Source organism: Blennius ocellaris (assembly GCF_963422515.1).
Source record: "Blennius ocellaris genome assembly, chromosome: 1".
NCBI lineage: Eukaryota > Metazoa > Chordata > Actinopteri > Blenniiformes > Blenniidae > Blennius > Blennius ocellaris.
Genome location: NC_137650.1, coordinates 5,183,438 through 5,203,117, shown reverse-complemented (window position 1 = coordinate 5,203,117; position 19,680 = coordinate 5,183,438). Strand labels below are relative to the sequence as shown.

General features: G+C 42.4%; 1 protein-coding gene across 1 annotated transcript in view; it reads right to left on the bottom strand.

Moving 5' to 3' along the window:
* adamts18 (ADAM metallopeptidase with thrombospondin type 1 motif, 18) overlaps positions 1–19,680 on the bottom strand; it is a gene marked incomplete at its 5' end in the record, with an annotated part of 77,566 nt that overhangs the window by 31,952 nt on the left and 25,934 nt on the right. The window contains 5 exons of the mRNA XM_080497200.1: positions 11,958–12,106; positions 13,671–13,766; positions 15,872–16,025; positions 16,120–16,257; positions 18,712–18,817. Of these exons, the coding sequence (XP_080353326.1) occupies positions 11,958–12,106; positions 13,671–13,766; positions 15,872–16,025; positions 16,120–16,257; positions 18,712–18,817 (643 nt within the window). The remainder of the gene's footprint in view (positions 1–11,957; positions 12,107–13,670; positions 13,767–15,871; positions 16,026–16,119; positions 16,258–18,711; positions 18,818–19,680) is intronic.

Below are 19,680 nucleotides of genomic sequence, written 5' to 3'. Positions count from 1 at the left end.
AATGTGGTCTCCATGAAACCAGGTCAAGATCTCGACCTAATCTCCAGGCCCGGTGTGGAGGATTAACTCAGCTGTGTTTGATCTGGCAGGTGGTCTTCAGGAGGGAAAGAGAGAGAGGAGGAAGGAAAAGATTCATTCTCCATCTTGAAAGCTTTAATAGGTCAAGCCCAATAGAAGTATTTTACAAGACTGAGCGAGAAATACACACTGGCCTCGTAAAGCGGATGATTATGTGCAGAATCAAAAGATTTTCAACACGGGAGGACAGAGGGAATGAATAGAATAGAATAGAATAGAATAGAATAGAAATATTGATGGAAGAGATGGTGGTGCTGATGGATCTGATGGAGGAGCTGATGGAGAAGGTGGTGGAGCCCCGAATCATTGCTTTATGAAAAAAAGTAGCCTGACTTAACAAAACCACAGTTTCCAGAACCTCCAATTTGTCCACATGACTCCAGCGATCACAACTGATTGTTTTCTGAAAACATAATACTGTCAAAGCCTTTAACTGGAGTTTAAAGTCTAAATGGAAGCATTGAGAACCATCATGACTTCAACCAACATTTCAATCACAGACTCCTCTCTGACTTGAACATCGAGTTTCTTGGAGCCACATTAGCAAACTTCCCGAGCAGTTTAATGATTTTGTGAAAATGAGGAGGAGTTTGGAAAGTTTGCTGAAGATTATGATCTCTGAAAACTGGAAAGACAAGAAAAGGACACAAACTTTATGTTATCAACACTGAAAGGCATCAATAAGCAGTGTCTCATGCCTTTTTCTTGCTAAAGGTTACACATAACGACATTTTGACCTGAATGACCTGATTTAGGGCCATTAAGGTGTCAACCTGTTGCAACCTGTTATCATGCGTTACTAGTAATATCAAGAAGGGGTGGCGGATCAACACCAGTCATTGCGCACGGTCACTAATATTGTTCTGCGGTGTTGCAGCTGATACGCACAACAGTGCACTGCTCTGCGCTGCTGTGTGCCATTGCACATCGTTACTTTCGCTCACCAATCTGTCAGAAATGTGGCAAATCAGTAGAATTTGTATATACAGTGGTGGATTTTGCTATGGGCAATGTGGGCAGTCGCCCAGGGCTCAATCTGTGAAGGACGACCGCCACAGGACAAGAAAAGAGAGTCACTCCATCTCAGATGCATCTCTTGGAAGTGCCAGGGTGTAAAACAATCCAGGTTTGTGACTGCGTTTAAATATGGCTTCACACACACCCCAGTCATTCTACCATCAGCTGCTGTACAGTTCACACACTCCAGATCACTCCACATCCAGAGAAACACCAGAGTTGGCCAGAGAGGACGATGCAGCAGCGGGGTGAATGCTGCCACGCTGTATAACGCATCAACATGTAACACAAATAATCCACACACTCGGTTACGACCTTCACACATCGAGTCTTGTTATTCTGGAAAGATTTTTTTGGCAGCCAAAAAACTCCACGCTCCATGCTCCACGAACATCAGGAATTTCCCGCACCAATACCCCATTTTAGAACCTTATTCAGATGCATTATGTCACATGAAGAATGTCAGGAATGTGGCGGGAATGATGGGAAAATGACATTTGTTACTCATCCTGCTTTTACTCATGTGTAAACCCACCCAAAACGATCATAAATTCCAAGTAATTCTTGATGCCAACCGAGCTGAAAAATAGTGAGCTGAAAAAGGTTCATCAAAGTTTTTAATGGGATGAACTGATTCTTAATCAGGAGTCAGTCAAAGAGAAAAAAGTTAACATGGCCTCCCAAATATATAAAACCGCAGAAATTCTCGGTCACAATCAAAATGACCAAACACAGAATAATTGTTAGGAATTGATGCTTAAAATTGTAGAATGATTGCCTGCTCATATTTTTTATGATAATACACAGAAAGTAATTTTTTCATAAACGTTGCTATTATCATAACAAATAGAATCCCCTTTTGGGAATAATACATTTTCTTCCTTTTCCTTTTGTAGAATGAGTAATTTCCCTTTCATAAGCCTCAAAGTCTTCTCCCCCATTTGAACATGTGTGTTTTTCGGATTATTTGTGAAGGACACCCCAGAACATCCTGAGCCTTCAGTTTGGGGGTGACTTTGTAGACCAGCAGTCATATTCAGACTAATCCTCCTTGTGCTCAGATTAAGAGCAGGAGCGCCTGGACCAAAAGATAATCAGAGAGATTAGCAGGGACACATGGTCTGGATGAGTCAGAGGCTGAAACGTGACTCAGGGGTACACTGACCTGCTTCGCTGGAGGAGACAGACATTTATCTTCATCAGAAGGACTACTGACAACTGGTTTATATCCTAATGATGCTGTCATGGCTGTAATATTCAGATCTCAGCATCTTCTGGTCTACCTCCTGTCCCACTGACCCCACAACTCCATCTCAGCAGAGACCCTCTTCAGAGACACAGGATGATGACTGAGCCTGACAGGTAACCGCTTTAGAATCAGAATCAGAATCAGAAATACTTCATTAATCCCTGGGGGATGATTCTTTAAAAGACTCTGTTGTCTGTTTCGGTCTGTCAGTCACAGTTTCTAATGTGAATCATATGAGGGTCGGTCCAGCTCTGGAACCAGCCTTGATCCTCTGAGGGATTATCAAATGACTTGGCTATGACGGGAAGAAGAGGTCTGAAGGACTACCTGGAGGTCTGACTGGAGGTCTGGGGGACTACCTGGAGGTCTGACTGGAGGTCTGAAGGACTACCTGGAGGACTGACTGGAGGTCTGAAGGACTACCTGGAGGTCTGACTGGAGGTCTGGCTGGAGGTCTGAAGGACTACCTGGAGGATTGACTGGAGGTCTGGCTGGAGGTTTGACTGGAGGTTTCAAGGACTCCCTGGAGGTCTGACTAGAGGTCTGAAGGACTACCGAGAGGTCTGGCTGAAGGTCTGACTGGAGGTCTGACGAACTACATGGAGGTCTGACAAGAGGTCTGAAGGACTACCTGGAGGTTTGACTAGAGGTCTGAAGGACTACCTAGAGGTCTGGATGGAAGGCTGACTAGAGGCCTGGCTGGAGGTCTGGAGGACTACCTGGAGGTCTGACTGGAGGTCTGGAGGACTACCTGGAGGTCTGGCTGGAGGTCTGAAAGACTACCTGGAGGATTGACTGGAGGTCTGGCTGGAGGTCTGACTGGAGGTTTCAAGGACTCCCTGGAGGTCTGACTAGAGGTCTGAAGGACTACCTAAAGGTCTGGCTGAAGGTCTGACTGGAGGTCTGACGTACTACATGGAGGTCTGACAAGAGGTCTGAAGGACTACCTGGAGGTCTGGATGGAAGGCTGACTAGAGGCCTGGCTGGAGGTCTTAAGGACTACCTGGATGTCTGACTGGAGGTCTAACTGACAGTCCTCAATGTGGTTCATATAATAAAATAGGACACTAAAGGGTCCATTGTCTTGGAGGATGTTTGACCCCTGAAAATCTCCACGGCCGTTCTCTTGACCCGGCTGAACAGTGGAGCTCCGGTATTTTAGCTCACTGAATTTCTCCCACAAGGCCTCACATGTTAATAATGTAAACCTTTAATGTTGAAGGGCCATTGGGCCCAGTGTGTGGCCTGAAAGGAAAACTGACAATGACAACATTTCACATGACAACACCAAATCCATTCAAATAAAGTGATGCCTTTCCACTGCAGCAGCGATGGAGTTAGTATGCCGGGTCACTTGTTTTTGTCATGAAACCACACATGCTATAAACATGAACAAAATCGAGAGACCCGGACATTCTAGTGGACGGATGATGAATCAGATGCTACGAGAGGTGAGTATCAACTATTTAACTACAGATATGGATGATAAAATTACAATACGGACCATGACTCGTACCACTACAGGTGTGTCATGTTTGTTTACAGGCACATGAACAGAAGGCGTATGTGCAGTAAGAGCGATCTGTCGCCTCCGGCGGTCTCTGCAGAAGGGAATCGCAACGAAATATCGCAATGAAAAATGTTTTCCACTTTGGGAGCCAGCTTGAAAACTTGATGGATACAGTGGATATGCACATTGGTGTCGTGTAAACTGGGCCTGACTGTGTGGAAGATAGTACTCAAATGTTACTATATTACTGTGAGTCAAAGTAGAAGCAGAAGTACAAGTATAAGAACAAGTACAAGTAGTGGCTGTTCCCCTTCTTTTGCTAAACGCGAAGGTTTACAATGGTAACATTTTGGGGCCTTCAAGAAAAAGGTTTACAACCGCTGAGCTGGTTTACTGCTTTATTTATTTTCTTCTTTTGGTCCCTATTTAATGAGCATCAATCTTTTTATATTAGATCACATTCACATTCAGGTATTTTACTGCAGGGTTCGCTGAACTGAATCATAATTATAAAACAATTGTAAAACAAGCCTCAAAATCAAAGCAGGTTCCTTCTTTTATGTATGCGAGTTAAGATGAAATATGTATTTTTTTTTCTCCGATTCCACAACTGAACATATCCCATTGTACTGCAAGCAGATTTCTACTGCAATACTTTTGCCAGAGTATCCAGAAGTGTCTCTGATACTTGCTGTTTCAGCTTTGGTCTGTGTTGGTGTTTGTTCAAACTGATTGTATGTTCTGGACTGAGTCCCACCTGACATGACCTGACACTGTTGTCCTGTAACACCAAGCCAGTGTTTTAACACACCCAGAAGATCATTGTGGAAAAGTTCAGCTGTAATTAAAGTGTCACTTTTTCTCTTGTCTCAGCATCTGTAAGAGAAAACTCCTCAAGTCAAAGTGTCCCCATAAATCAGTGAGATTAAAACTGGATAAACGTTGTGAGCAATATTAAAATGGTATTTTACGGAGCCTTTACCTGGAGAATTAAAGAGGTGGGAAGCAATTTGTACTGTTTACATTTCAACATGAATCTGTTTATTTTAACTCTACAAACTAGATATATATATATTAGGGTGGTCCTTAAATATGGCAGTTGGAAATTCTAAGCTCCAACCCATGAAATTTGTTGGATTAGCTGAGAAAACTCTCCCTGTGAATTTTTGTCTCAATTGGACAACCTTTACCCCTCCCTCAGTGACCCTTACATTTTTTTCCTCTGGCCCCATGGGGCGCTCATCGTCTGGGAATAAATACAACATATAACATTTAAAATTGGAATGAAAATTGAAGTTTTAACATCATAACTGATATCAAGCAATTTAATCTACAATTTTACATGTATGAAAAAGGACAAATAATGGTGATGGAAATTGTAAACATTCAAAAGTTCAAAACATCATTATATAACTAAGTATGCTTGCATCTAAATGTGAAAACAAAATACTTAAATAAAAAGCAATATTCATATTCCATATCCATTATCCAACTTTCAGTCTCCGTCCCAAATATGTGTTAATGTTCCTTTAAGGCTGCTCAGCCCCTCTATTGGCACCCTGCTGAGTTCTCCTCGGTCTTCTGCTCAGGCACCATACCAGCAGCTACCGTCTTTTCTCTGGAGTCTGGAAATTCTGTGCGATGACGAGAAATAACTTGGAGGAGAAACTGCAGTTGCTCCTCATTCTGAGTTAGCTTTCGATTGTATTCCTGGATTAAGGCGACACTGCGCTCGGCGCGGTCGTTGATGACCGCTAGCTGCTGCTGTTTGGAAGTCTTCGCGCTGCTGCCAAGTAGCAGGATCAGTGTCAAGGAAGACGTCTTCCAAACTCAGCTTCTGGAAGAATTGTCGTGTGTTGGTTGTTGTCAAGTCTTTCAACTGGAGTTCAGAAATAGCTTGGGTTGGGAGTGTTGGGCGCTTCTCTGGTGATTCCTCTCCCACTGTGGCATGAAGTGCGGTGAGGATTTGCCTCTTTTCCCTCCACTGTGACGAGGGGGTCAGAAAGTGCTAGAGCGACAAGCTCCTCTGAGAGATACCACTGATGCCCTTTGAGTTTGTTCAGGGCTGCCGTAGCTGAGTCCAGGCTGGATGGAGTATAGGGGAGGCCATCAAATTCTTGAGCAACTGAAGGTCATGTCTTGGGTGGCATCTGGTGCCAGTGTCCATGCTTTCGCATACAGCAGACATACGAAGACAGCAATTTGCCGCAGGCCCTTCTCCTCTCCTGCTGTGAGTTTGAATTGGCTCCGGAACGTCCATACCTTAATAAGGCTAAACTTCAGTCTCATTGAGGGAGGGGTAAATGTTGTTGGAATTGGAAAAAAATTTACCAGGAGAGTTTTTCCAGCTATTCCAACAAATTTAGGGGGTTGGAGCTGAACAAATATTAATTGGAAAATGTACCCCTCTGGAAGGACCACCCTAATATATATATAAAAATACATACACAGCAATCAAATATACATACAAAACATACATAACATTATATATACAATATAGAGGGGAACAATATGTATACGTTATCTCACAGAATACAATGTTATTTAGATTGAATACATTCATGTTAGTTTTGAATACTTTTTGGCAAAATGTATTTATATATAAAATAAACAAGTAAATAATAATAATAACAATAATAATAATAATAATAATAATAATAATAATAATAAATATTGATGGGGTTTTCCATGTGTTTTCAAAAACATCCGTCTCATGTCTGAGCTTCATAGTCAACTCCTCCATGTTGGATAACTTATCTTTGAGCTCCTTCCATTTTGTGTTTGATAGCTCTGTTTTATTTCCAATTCTTCGTGATTTTTTTTAATAAAAGCAATTTGTATTATCAAAAAGAGATGGGAGGGTTTTACTTCAATATTTGTAGGAATTTTTCCAAGCAGTATGGTTAAAGGATTTCTTTCAAATTTGGTGTTAAACAGATCATCATTGACATTCATTTTTTCTTCCCAGAAATGTCTAATCCCTGAGCACGACCAGAACACATGACCATGATCAGCTTTTTGTTCACCACATTCTCGCAAACAATGAGCAGTCGTCTTTGTATACTGCATTTGTATGCTAGGGGTTTTGAAGACGAGATTGATGATCTTCCGTGAATATTCTTTCCAAAAATTTGAATTTGTTGTTTTATGGCTATTTCTGCAAATTTCTTTCCATTCTTCTTGCGATATGCTTACTAAGAATTCAGTTTCCCATTTGCTTTTTACTTTGTATATAATTTCTGGTTTAATTATTTGGATATATTTGATTGTTTTTAAGAATATTTTTGCTATATCATTGTCATGTGTTCTGATCATGTCCTTAATAAGTGGGTGCAACTCTGTCACTGTCCTGTCTTTAAGTTTATCATGGACATACCTTCAAATCTGGACGTATCCAAATACATGGGAGTTTGGTATTGCTTGTAGAGTAGCAATTTCCACATCTAATAATTGACCAAATATTGATAACTCTTTCTTACTCATGAAAGGTCTGGTCGAGCTTATTTGGTTTAAATTCTGGACCATTGTCTATTTGTCTTAAGCCCGGTTCACGCGGCAGGATTATAAAATTGTCCGCAGATTTCCCAAACCTGAGAGACCACACACACGGCGATAAATAATCGCAGGTTTAACAGTTTTGGTCGTACCGTGTGTGGTGTGCAGCCACTCGGCAACATCGACACACCACACATGAACCGATTTCACTCGCAAAACATCCCCAGATCAGACGGGAAATCTCGCAAAACCTTGCAAGCTCAAACATGATTCCAGAGTCAACAAACCTGGTGGACGAAGAAGATGCAATGGTGATTGTTTATGGTGTCCCCCCCCCCCCCCCCCCCCGAAAAAACACGTTTTAAAAAGAAGAGGCGTTTGTCATGACAACTGTTTTGATTTTTGGATTCCCCGCCAGCTTCCGGTCCGGCGCCATGACGTCACCTCGCTTTCTGATTGGCTCCGCGTCTGTCAACAGGCTCGTTGCGTCTTCCCCTCGGAGGACGCCACACACGGGGAGAACTCGGGCCAAAACAATCCAACATGTTGAATATCCCCGATCTGAAATTGGAGCGGTCCCAACATCCTTCCGAGCAGACGAGAGCAGTCTTCACATGCCACACACGACAGGAATATCTGATAAGTTTATCTTATGATGATCTGATGTTAGAGTATTTAAGGGCAAAGGTCCACAACATTCTTCTAAGGCTTGCTATTTTTTTTTGTAATTGTCCTGTCATCCATTCAGAAATATTTCTAATATGTGCTGCTTGATGGTACAATTTAAGGTTTGGGAATCCCAGACCTCCCATTTCTCTAGGTAGTTTCAGATAGTTTAATGCGATTCTTGCACATTTATGATTCGATATGAATTTGCGTTTATATATTAAAAATATTTTACGATGCACTCATTACCTTTTTGTTCACTGTTTTACTTAAAATGCATGACATACATTTATACCACAAGTGTTCATCAATACAGTTACATTTAAAACCACTAATACTTTATATTTACATTCATTTGTTTATTAACATGTATTTGAGTACTCTAATACCACAGTCCCACTTTCTAAACCACCTATACAGATTTAGGCATCTCTTTTGCATTTTTTCTGTCAGTTTGCGTGGCAATGTTTTGAAAATGTCTATTTACATGGAAACAGTAGAAACCTTATAATGAAACCTGAAAATGTTATTGGAGGGCCACTAGTGTGTGCTATTGTTTGTTTTTGAGATGAAACCACACACATGCAGCAGAGAACGATCTGCTCTAAACATTAACAACAGGAAAACACAGACATTCTCCTGGACAGACCAACAAGTTGGATTGTTATTACGGTGACTGTAAAAAAAAACAAAAAGTACCAAGTCCCAGAAGATTGTAGACTCGGAGTCATGACACTCTGGAGGGAACATTGTTCTGATTGTCCAGTTACTGGGCATGTGCACAACTACTAGGTGGTGACCAGGACCAGGACCAGGAGCAGAAGCAGCATAACAGAAAAACTGTGCTATCCCCTCATTTCCATGGAGACCAATTCATACAATTTTCAAAAACTTGCATTGGCAGTGGCTCCGAGCACCGTGGTAAATGGACCCTAAAATGCAACAAAGGTTTTCGGTTTTCACTTGAAAACGTTGTCATGTAAATGGGGCCTCAGAGGGTTTGAGCTTTGACCACCAACTCCATGACATCAAAGAGCTGAAATTCCACCAGCAGCCAAGTTAACTTTTCACCCTATATATTAATTTCCTACTCATCAGAAGTCAGTTTGAAATGAGAAAACTTTCTCGTTGTCATTCCAGACACAACAGGAAGGCAGAATATTGGTATGAGAGGCTTACTGACGAGTGTGACTGTTGTTACATGGCGAGAAAGTCATGATGGCTCAAAGTGGCATATGAGCAAAGATCCACCATCTGTTGTGACAAAGAATGATTCACCTGTGCTCTGTATTCAGGGAATTCAACATGACACGGCTGTATGATCCAGTGCTCCATTTCTTGACGCATGGCACCCACTACCAGTCTAAACCAATGCGATGATCTATCCATCCATCAACATGATGCAGTGGATGGATGTTAGCCATCAGCTGTGACCGTGCTGGAAACTTCTTGCAGAACGACGAGTCAGTGCCATGTTTGGGTGTGTACTCATGCACATCTCCCACAAATCAGGGCTGCTTCCTTCAAGCGTCGCTAGATTCACTTCTTCCTTCTACTCTCGTTCATTCTTTAAAACGTTTAAAATTCAATTGACAGAAACAGCAAACCAAATACGACAAACGTCACTGAAAAAACACATGAGGTGCTGTCAGGGTTTCCAACAGGAACAATTTAAATCACTCCTGAATGCTTCACCCATCCAGGCAGCAGTGTATACTGTATTATAATCTGAAGCAGCAAAATGGCAATTTTAACAGTATAAGGGACCCACAGTAACCAGGAAATTGATTTAGAAGCAGGGTTGATTAATATGATCCAATGTAATAATAACTAGAATAACAAAAACTTCAGGAAAACCAAAGATCTTAAGTGAGAGTGGGTCAGGATGTCAATCATAAGAATTGGCCTGAGTGTCCAATCCGGCCAAATCACCCAGCAAATAGAGAATTGTTGTTTTTTTTTACTAATTCTTTCATCACAACACAACACTGAGACTCGAGCTGAGAGATCAGTGATGTTGCCATGAAAACCAGTTCCTGGTTGCTCTCAAACTAGCCTCAAAGCCACGCTGTCAGGAGATGTTTATAAAAACGCCCAGAATGCAACATCTAGAGAAGTTTTTTTGGGACATTTCACTGTATTTTTAACCAGGTTTCATTAAAATTGACTTTATGTTGAAATTGTAGTCATTTCTGGTCATGATTGTTTGGTTTTGTGAAGCCATCTGTACTTCACTAAAATACAAATTTCCCCCAAAATACATACAGGCCAACTTAAAAATTCCATATTGCAAATTCATCATCATTGTGATATCACCATTTGGTGCAGTGCAACGAATTTCTCTCCTCAATCCCCGACCACCAACCAGAACAGCACAAAGTCTCCACCTCTGAGTTTGGTTCTGCAGGTTTCTTCCTGATAAAGTGAGTTATTCCTTTCCACTGTTGTTCATGTGCAACTATTGTTTTCTCTGTAAGTCTCTTGAAATGACTGTGTCATATTTGTTGCTATTTGAATAAAATTGAATTGAGTTGAATATTAACATCGCTATTAAAAGATATATTCAAATATGCTGTTCACGTTCTTAAATGATCAAAACTCGTAACACTCTGGAGGAAGCTTCTATAAAATGTATGAGTTTTTAGACTTTTTGATGGCTTCATGTGTGAGTGAGACTGAAATTGAGGATGAGATAATTGAAAGGAAGGGGAAAGGCATCACTTCTCTGAATATCAGTATCAGAGATCGAGCTATCACTCGATTCCGCCTCAGTGGCAGGACACTGAATCCATTCTGTGAAGTATATGAGTGGAATAAAAGTCTAAAAGCATCAAGGAGCAACACGACACAGGGACTGTAACTGAACCAACATCAACAGTGATGGTCCCTCACGTGCCTGTAACGACATCTTAACAAAGAGATGTGCACTGTGGGACGTGGGTCTGGAGGATTAGATAGAATTAGACTTGTGTGAGTGAGCAGCAATAAGGGACGTTTCTGCAGCGTCTTGGCAGCATTCAGAGAAAAGAGCACGCCATTAGGAGGTTTTCCTCGTCTGGAGCATGGGGAGAGATGGTCTGTCTGTCTGGACTGTCAGGCTGACTGATGAGAGTGGTTATCAGCATGTGTGTGTGTGTGTGTGTGTGTGTGTGTGTGTGTGTGTGTGTGTGTGTGTGTGTGTGTGTGTGTGTGTGTGTGTGTGTGTGTGTGTGTGTGTGTGTGTGTGTGTGTGTGTGTGTGTGCAGAATGCGTGTGTGCAGAGTGTGTGTAGATATCTTCACTGACAGCTCGTTGGCAGACAGGGGGTTCAGGTGTGCAGAAGGAAAGTTTTCTGGGACGCTGAGCTCTTCAAGAATGACTTTCTGGTCCAAACTGCTGCTCAGAATCTGACTGGGGGAGCAGCTGCGTGCCAACATGAATCATTTCATCCTCTGACCGACTGATTAATCACATTTGACAAACGCAAATGGAAGGTGATCATTAAGGCCCTGTTTCTGAAACGACATCGTTTTTGCCTTTTCGTTTCAGAAATGTTTCACATTTACATGGCAACATTCTGAAAACGATGTCCGTTTACACGGAAACGGCAGAAACACTGAAAACAATGCAGATTTCATATTGGGCCACTCGCTGGTGCTATTGTTTATTTTTGTAATGAAACCACACACACATGCAGCAGTGAAGCTCTAAACATTAACAATGGGAGAACACAGACATTCTCGTGGACAAACAACCAAGTCGGATTGTTCTTACGGTGACTTTCAAAATAAAACTACCAAGTCTCAGGAGAATCTGGACTGGGAGTCATGACATTTCAGTGGCTTAGAGCACCACTGTCATGCAAACAGTCACCCGAACTACAACAAAGGTTTCGCGTTTTGAGGTGAAATCATTGTCGTGTAAAGAGGCCCTTACATCCTGATGTACAGCGTGTGTGGGTACCTGGGGCTGGTGCAGGAGCGCTCCCTGTACATGACCCCTCCTCCACAGGACCTGGAGCACTCGGACCACGGGGACCAGGTGGACCACTGGCCATGGACCGCCCTGGGGCCGTGCTCCCCGTATTTAACACACTGACCTCTCCGACACCACTGCAGAGAGAGAGGAGAAAAAAATGAAAGAGGAGAAGACGACAAGAACCTTATCGGTAAGTGAAGGTTGGCCTGAGTTCCCTGGTTTGGAAAAACGCCTGACAACACACCTGACATCCAGGCTGCAGCCAGCACACACACACACACACACTCACACACACACACACACACACACACACACACACACACACACACACACACACACACACACACACACACACACACACACACACACACACACACACACACACACACACACACACACACACACACACACACACACACACACACAGTGAGTGAAGCCAGACTGCACTCACACACATCATCACCTTCCTCTTTGGAAATACGATCGTTCTGTATGTGAAACGAGAGCGTCATCCAACTGGGACAGCCAAACAGTCACCAGAACGGTTCTGCAGGTGTATGAGCACGTGTTAGCAGACACTTCACCCTGTCTTTATTGACTTTAGCGAGTCTCTTTTAATCAGGCTCGAATCCAAATGAAATAATCCCTCTAACCAGTTTAACAGGTCTTTATGGTGATACCGCTGAAGTTTAGCTGGTCTTGTACATGAGACATGTCATGTGATCCACATACTGTTTCCTCAGAGGTTTGTTAGTTTGATCTTCATCAGGACTGTTGAAGAATGTCTTAAAAGTTGAGTTAATAATCCTGCTAAACCCACATCCCCATTGAACCTGAAGTTTGCATGAGAGTTTGAGCAAGCAACAACACATTAAAGCAGATTTTCGGGGCATGTGTTGTTACTAGCAACACATGCTGAAATAAGGTCAGTGTTTGTGCTTTGTTTCCTAAAGTTTGATGGATGGTTTGAGAGAGGATGTGCTAATGAGCCAGCCAGCTGGAACTGATCTGGACTGTCAAGCTACTAAACTCTTAGTGAAGGCACATGTCGTGTTTTCTCTGGTAGGAAAACACGGCAGCGCGTCAGGATGAAGCACCTGTACAATGAGTACAACCGTCAACAGGAACATTAAGGGTCTGGCCCGCTAACATTCAGCCAGTGGGAAAGTTGCTTGTTCCATATCACTTCAGTCCAGATCACTTCTTATTACTTAAACTGTCTCAAGTGGGAGGAAAGCTCAGAACATTTTAGTTAGAATCGTGACTGAAAACAGACTCATGTCACCACCTGGTGGCATAAAATGGCGTTGACTACAAAGCTAGTGAGCTCAAGTATTTTTATTTGTAGAATTTTATGACATGACAAACATTTAATGTTGAGTGCAGTACAACAGAGAAAAACTTTAAAGTGTAAATTTAAAGTTTATTATACCATCTGAACAAAATTGAGTTTGGCATCCCTGATATATGATCTTCAGCAATCAGGTCCAATGTATTTGAAATTGTGTTGAGACTATTTTACCTTCCATAATGTTGACAGAATCAGATTACTCGGCGTTTGTTGCCAGTATTTAAAGTAATTCACCTGTAAATGTTGTTGCTTCTCTCAAATTAACGTATCTGTGGTGCCGAATTAGCGCATCGGTCCTCCCAATGAGATCGAATGGGACTCATGTTCTCAGGAAGATGTTTCCTCACCATGTCTGGACCACAGCTGGTTCCTTCAGCAGCAGGCATGAACTTGGTCTCACAGCGGTGTCCAGTGCGGTGACACCACAGCGACTTGCAGATGTCCTGCCAAACAAAACACAAAGTATCATGCTAGCATCACATCAGGCAGCTTTTAGCATCACATTTACCCTCCGCTTCCTCTCTCTTGACCCGACAGAACCTGCTTCTCCTGCCAAGACCACCATGGTGATGGTCGACAGGCTCCCACTGCCTCCAGACAGGCTTCCCCACAAAACCTCCGCGTCAAAACCAATCACTGCACCGCTTTAATGAAACGGGCTGTAATTGTATGTGTCATCTGACCCAACAATACAGAGACAGAGCGAGCCAGTGAGCACAGAGGGAGAGCTGGGGTCGAGAGACAGGCGGCAGGGTCTGGCAACCAGCCCAACTGCAACTGGCAACGAGAGAGAGAGAGAGAGAGAGAGAGAGAGAGAGCAGAGCAGAGGGAGGGTACGAGGCAGCGAGGAGCACGGCGGCTCCTGGCTGGTTTAAGCATTTGTCTTCATGCACCTCTAACTCCTTTGACATGGAGCAGGTGGGTGACAGCCATGCTGATATTCTGACAGTCCGTGTACACGAGCCCCCTCAGGGGCAAAAAGGGTGATGAAGTGAATGTGAAAGGCATCCCCCAAATCCACTGTTAATCAAGGTGGAGGTTAATTTGCCACCCAGCAGCTATGACACAGGTCAATGAGGTGCAGATGTAGGATTTGATCTTCTGTTAGGGAAACCTAGGAGGGATCTGGGGGACCGTCAATAGCCAAAGCCGTCATGTAAACTAATCTAGGAAAGATACGATTTGGCAAAGTCAATTTCCCAGCAGCCCTGCGAGAGGAAAGCCTGAAGTATTTCAAACAGCATTTACATATGAATCAACATCAATGAATACATGAAGCATAAAGGAGTATAGAGCAGGACCAAAACCAGCCAGAGCTGTGGTGGGCTCCCATTCAAACCATGGACCGAGGTTTAATGGAGGGTCAAAAGATGGAACTGGGTTCAGGTTCCTCTGCAAAGATCATGCAAATTAATAAACATCCAATTTAGAAGGACATGATTAGTGGTGGAAGGAACACAGTTCCAGAGCCTATATGATTGGGGGTGGTGTGTGTGGGTGGGGGGTGGGGGTTCTGTCTCATTACTGCAGGCTCCTCTTGTACCAGCGTAGGCAAAGAAAGCAATGAATAGTAAATGATTAGAGATTGTTGGTCCATGAAGAAGCATGACTACACATCCTTTATTCCCCAGAGATCAAGCTTTTATCTACAATCTCTTTCTTTCTCTTGTTTACGCGGAGGTAATGACCATCGCTGAACGTATGAGAGTAAATGGACTGGTAAATAAAGAGCTTTGCTTTAGGAATTTCCAGCCCGGGAGAAAGATACTTAAACTGCAGTAGTTTCTTCTCTACGTAATGGTGAGCACATGCCGTCCATTTTCCTCAGACATTTACACAGTGTTGCAAAATATTCATTTCCATGCCAAAGAATTTATACAATGGTGCCCTAAAAACAATATACGATTATGCAGTGTCCATCTTCAAAAGGTATGCTGGCAAAATTCAATAAGCTTGGTTTTGTATTTCACACACGTGGCTTCATTTGCGCTCAAGCATGGAAACCCCAGAGTTGGTACTTAGTTACTCCACAATCCTGATGCACCAAACACTTTCCCAAGATTTGTTGTTAATAATTCTGATAATTGACCTGAAATTAATATCTCCTTAATGATTCACCAAAACTGTGATATGGAACTCTGGCATATGAGTGGCTCTGGCAGACTCTTGTGGCCAAAGACACAAAATGGTGACAGAATGAATGATGACTTCTTGCTTTCTGAATTTAAATTTTAAATGTAACAAAAAAGAAAATCTCAGCTAACTAATACAGGAGCTGTTCAATTTCTTACTCTGAATGAAACCAAAGTAATCATCTTCCAAATACCACGTGAGAGTTATCTTGTTGTCTCACTATTCCAAGATCTTTTCTTAATGTTTGTAATGATAACATGGATGCAATAACAAACAAATTAACAAAAGGCGTAAGGAAACATCTGGTTGAAAATAGTGTGTAAAATGTGTAATATGTATAATGCATCAGAGCAGCTTGATGAGTGAGAGTTTAATAATTAATTGAAGGTGGAGATACATCAAGTTAGGCTCTTACCTTTACAAAGTCCAGGCTGCAGAGTTTGGCTTTGGATCCAAACTGCCACTTGCACTGTGTGTCTGCGTCGTACAACTGCCCCGGCAGCTGTTCGGGGTATTTGTACTGACCAATCTGCCGAGGTTCGTCCACCAAACAGGACGCCTGTGCTGTTCTGGTTTCGTGAACACGGCAGCCATGTCAGTCATCAAGAAGACACAACAAGCCGTCAGGGAAATATCAGCCGAAAGTATGTATGTTAGGCCTACCCGAGGAAACGGCTGAGATACTGCCGACTGCAGGTGGACCAGGAGAACACTCCGTTGTTACCGGCCAGGGTGGGGGACATGATGTTTCCTTCAGTTTTGTGACAAGGGTTTCCTTCTCCATCATGGATCATCCCGAAACTGGAGAATAATCGAGAAAATCAAGGTTTTGCAAGAAGATGTGCATAATAGAATTGTATCCATTGTGTAGACGTTAGTGTTCTCCACTCTATTGTCACCTGGAAAGAAGCTGCACTTCTCAGTTATATTAAATTCTGCAAATGCCAAAAACCTCAATTTCTCTGATTTATAGTTTCAGAAAAAGTACCGTATTTTCCGCCCTATAAGGCGCACCTAAATACCTCAAATTTTCTTAAAAGCTGCCAGTGCGCCTTATAGCCCGGTGCGCCTTATATATGGACAATTGTTCTACTCCAGGCTGCTATTTGACAGCTGAACAACTAGAAGCTTTTATTTTGACAACTCTAACTTTGCAACCGGATCTTCAGTGCGGACGAGACTCCGCACAACACCTTAATCACTCATGGTTGCACACCAACGTTCTAACAAACCAAAATAAACTAGATGAAATAATTACTCCCTAAACTGGGGGACAAAAACACATAAACACAATCAACACAACACCAAGCCCAACAACGAGCCACAATAACCTCCAACAACACAAAACATGAATTTGTCGCTGCAAGGCATGATGGGACATCATGCCTTGCAGCGACGAATTCAAACTGAGCTCCTCAGTGCAGCCGATAGAAACTCCCATAATTCATTGCAGCTGTTTGTGGTGTTTTAAATGCAATTATTGGGGGTTATATTTGGTTTGTGGTGTCGGTAATAATTGTGTTGTGTTGTGTTTTTGTTGCTTAGTTCATGTAGTTTAGTTTATTATTATAATTATTATTACCGGTAGTTGTAAGTTGTCAACCAGTAGTGAAGAAGGTTTTGTGTGTAGTCTGGTACTGGCATAGGCTGCAGGTAGGATTATCAAAATAAAGTGTGTGCACCCCTCTGGGTGTTAGAAGCAATGGAAAATGTAACATAATGGCTTTGAGCTATAAATGTTGCTGTCCACTGGTCTGTTCCATGCGCCTTATAGGGTGGTGCGCCTTATATATGAATGAAGTTGTAAATTATGTCAATCAATGTAGGTGCGCCTTATAACCCGGTGCCTTATAGGGCAGAAAATACGGTATGTAAAATTCAAAATGACTTAAAACCAGCTTCTAACCTCAAGCAACTAAGGTCATTTATATATAATGAAAACATAGAATTGTCCTATCGTTTTGGGAATCAATCTACACAACACTGAAAATGCAGCTTCTTGAAAATGACTCACGAGGTGGATCTTTTTGAAAATGTTCCAACTTTGTCGCCATTGAAACACAACTTTTCTGAAACGCTGCTACTGTGCATGCCCATCTCAGCCATAGTAACTGGTTGTTCTGCACATGCTCAGTCGAGACAATCAGAACAATGATTCCTCCAGAGTTTCACGACTCCCAGTCCATATTGTCCTGGACTTGGTAGTTTTATTTTGACTGTCACCGTAATAACAATCCGACTTGGTCGTCTGTCCACATGAATGTCCGTGTTTTCCTGTTGTTGATGTCTATCATGCATTGTTCTCTGCTGCATGTGTGTGGTTCCATTAAAAAAATAAAACAACAGTGCTGACTAGTGGCCCAACATTAAAACTCCATCATGTTCAGCATTTCTGCCGTTTCCGTGTAAACAGACATTGTTTTCAAAACATTGCAGTGTAAATGCAAAAACTATTTGTTTTCACTTTAAATCGCATCACAAAGTGGCACACTGGCTGCTTTGCAAGTATGTTCTCACCACCTTAATGCAGAGGCTTTAGTTGTGCTTTTTATCTTGCAACACTTTTATAGAAAAAACTTGAAATACTTCACATTACTTTCAGACATTTAGGTTTACTTGTAATCAGTTTGGTCTGCAGTTTGACTTAATGTTGGATAACACATACCTCCATTTACTCGACTTCAACAGCTTTAGGATAAGTGAGGCTGCTAACGAGGACACATTTGTGGGTGGTAATTGAAGAATCAGTGAGACTGGAACCGTATTGCTGTAATGTGACGGGTTCTTCACAGGATGCGGTGTCTTAACTGAGATACAGCTGTTTTCTCTCTCTGGAGCAACGATAATGACTTCAACTTTCCAGTTGTATTCTATTTTCTGAAATTAATGGGTGCAATAGTTTTCAGTTTGTTTCTAGAACATGTCAGGGAGATGTTAAATGCTTCTGCAACATGAAATCTGAAAATACATTGGAATTAAAAAAGCTGTTAGTTCCAGTGGAAACAGATCCAAACTGAGCTGTGGCGCCTCAGGCAGTTTCCTTTATTCTCTCAGAGTCACGGAGTGAATGAAGTGGTGCTCTAACAGAGGCATAATGACTGTATTTCCTTCACATCCGACTGAGTTTAGAGAGTTTAAGAAAGGCGTGCCTCAACGATTCAAATCACAAAGGCTAATTTGTGAAATGACTGAAAGTTTTTCCGTTAAATCAGGTCCAAACGTCTTTGAAGTGAAATGTTTTGTAGTGAAACATACTTGTGTCCGGACTCGTGGGCGATGGTGAAGGCCAAGCCGAGTCCAGTGTCCTCGTTGATGGTGCAGCTCCTGTACTTGCTGCACATGCCGCTGATGGGTGCAAAGCCTGCAGAGGTGCAGAAGGTAAGGTGTCAGGATCATGAGAAAGATGAAAAGCCAGAAGTTAAGACATTGACTGTGTCTTCTGTCTTTTTCTGCGTTACACTCAGCAGATTTCTTTGCCAGAAATACTTCATACACGCCTCACAAGCTTCAGCCAATTTACTGTGAATCTGCTCTTTGACTGTGATGGGCGGCTGCGTGAGAGAATCTTGCTGATGGTGGACCTGACAGCGTAAGAAAAACATCAGTGATCCTTGAAGTGGGATATACTGTAGCTGACAAGCTGCTGACAATCTTCAGTAGTGGTCCCTGTGTTTTCCTTCACATTCTCTGGCAGCAGCTCCTCTCAGTGGACTCGGGAATATAAAAATGTACAGTAGAAACTTCAATATGTGCTTGATGAATGTGGCTCATGAGCCAGATGTCAAACTTTAACAGCACTGGCTCTGTCCCCTGATGTCTTGGTTTCAGTTGAAGCTCTATCGAGTGGGAACTGGTATTTTCCATATAGGTTGAGGTTTTCTCTTCAAAGTTTTGTCAGCGAACAGTAATGGGATACTTCTCTAATGAGCTCAATTCTTCCGAAGTGAAAGCTAATCAAGATAAAGCCCGTATTTCAGTCCAGGGACTTGATTGAATGTGTGTCTTCATGTCTTTCTTGTCCAAACAGATATTGCGGTGATCCTAAATTCGCTCTGTACGGTCCTTTGAAAGTTCCAATATAATGTAAAGCTGGTCACAGTGACAGTCAGTCTGCACTTCTCGCTGTCGGGAATTGTTCGCTCCTTGTTGAAATGTCAACACCCACACAATCACCTCGACACCCGAAATTACCACATGCATATAATGAAAGGGTTTGTACATCAT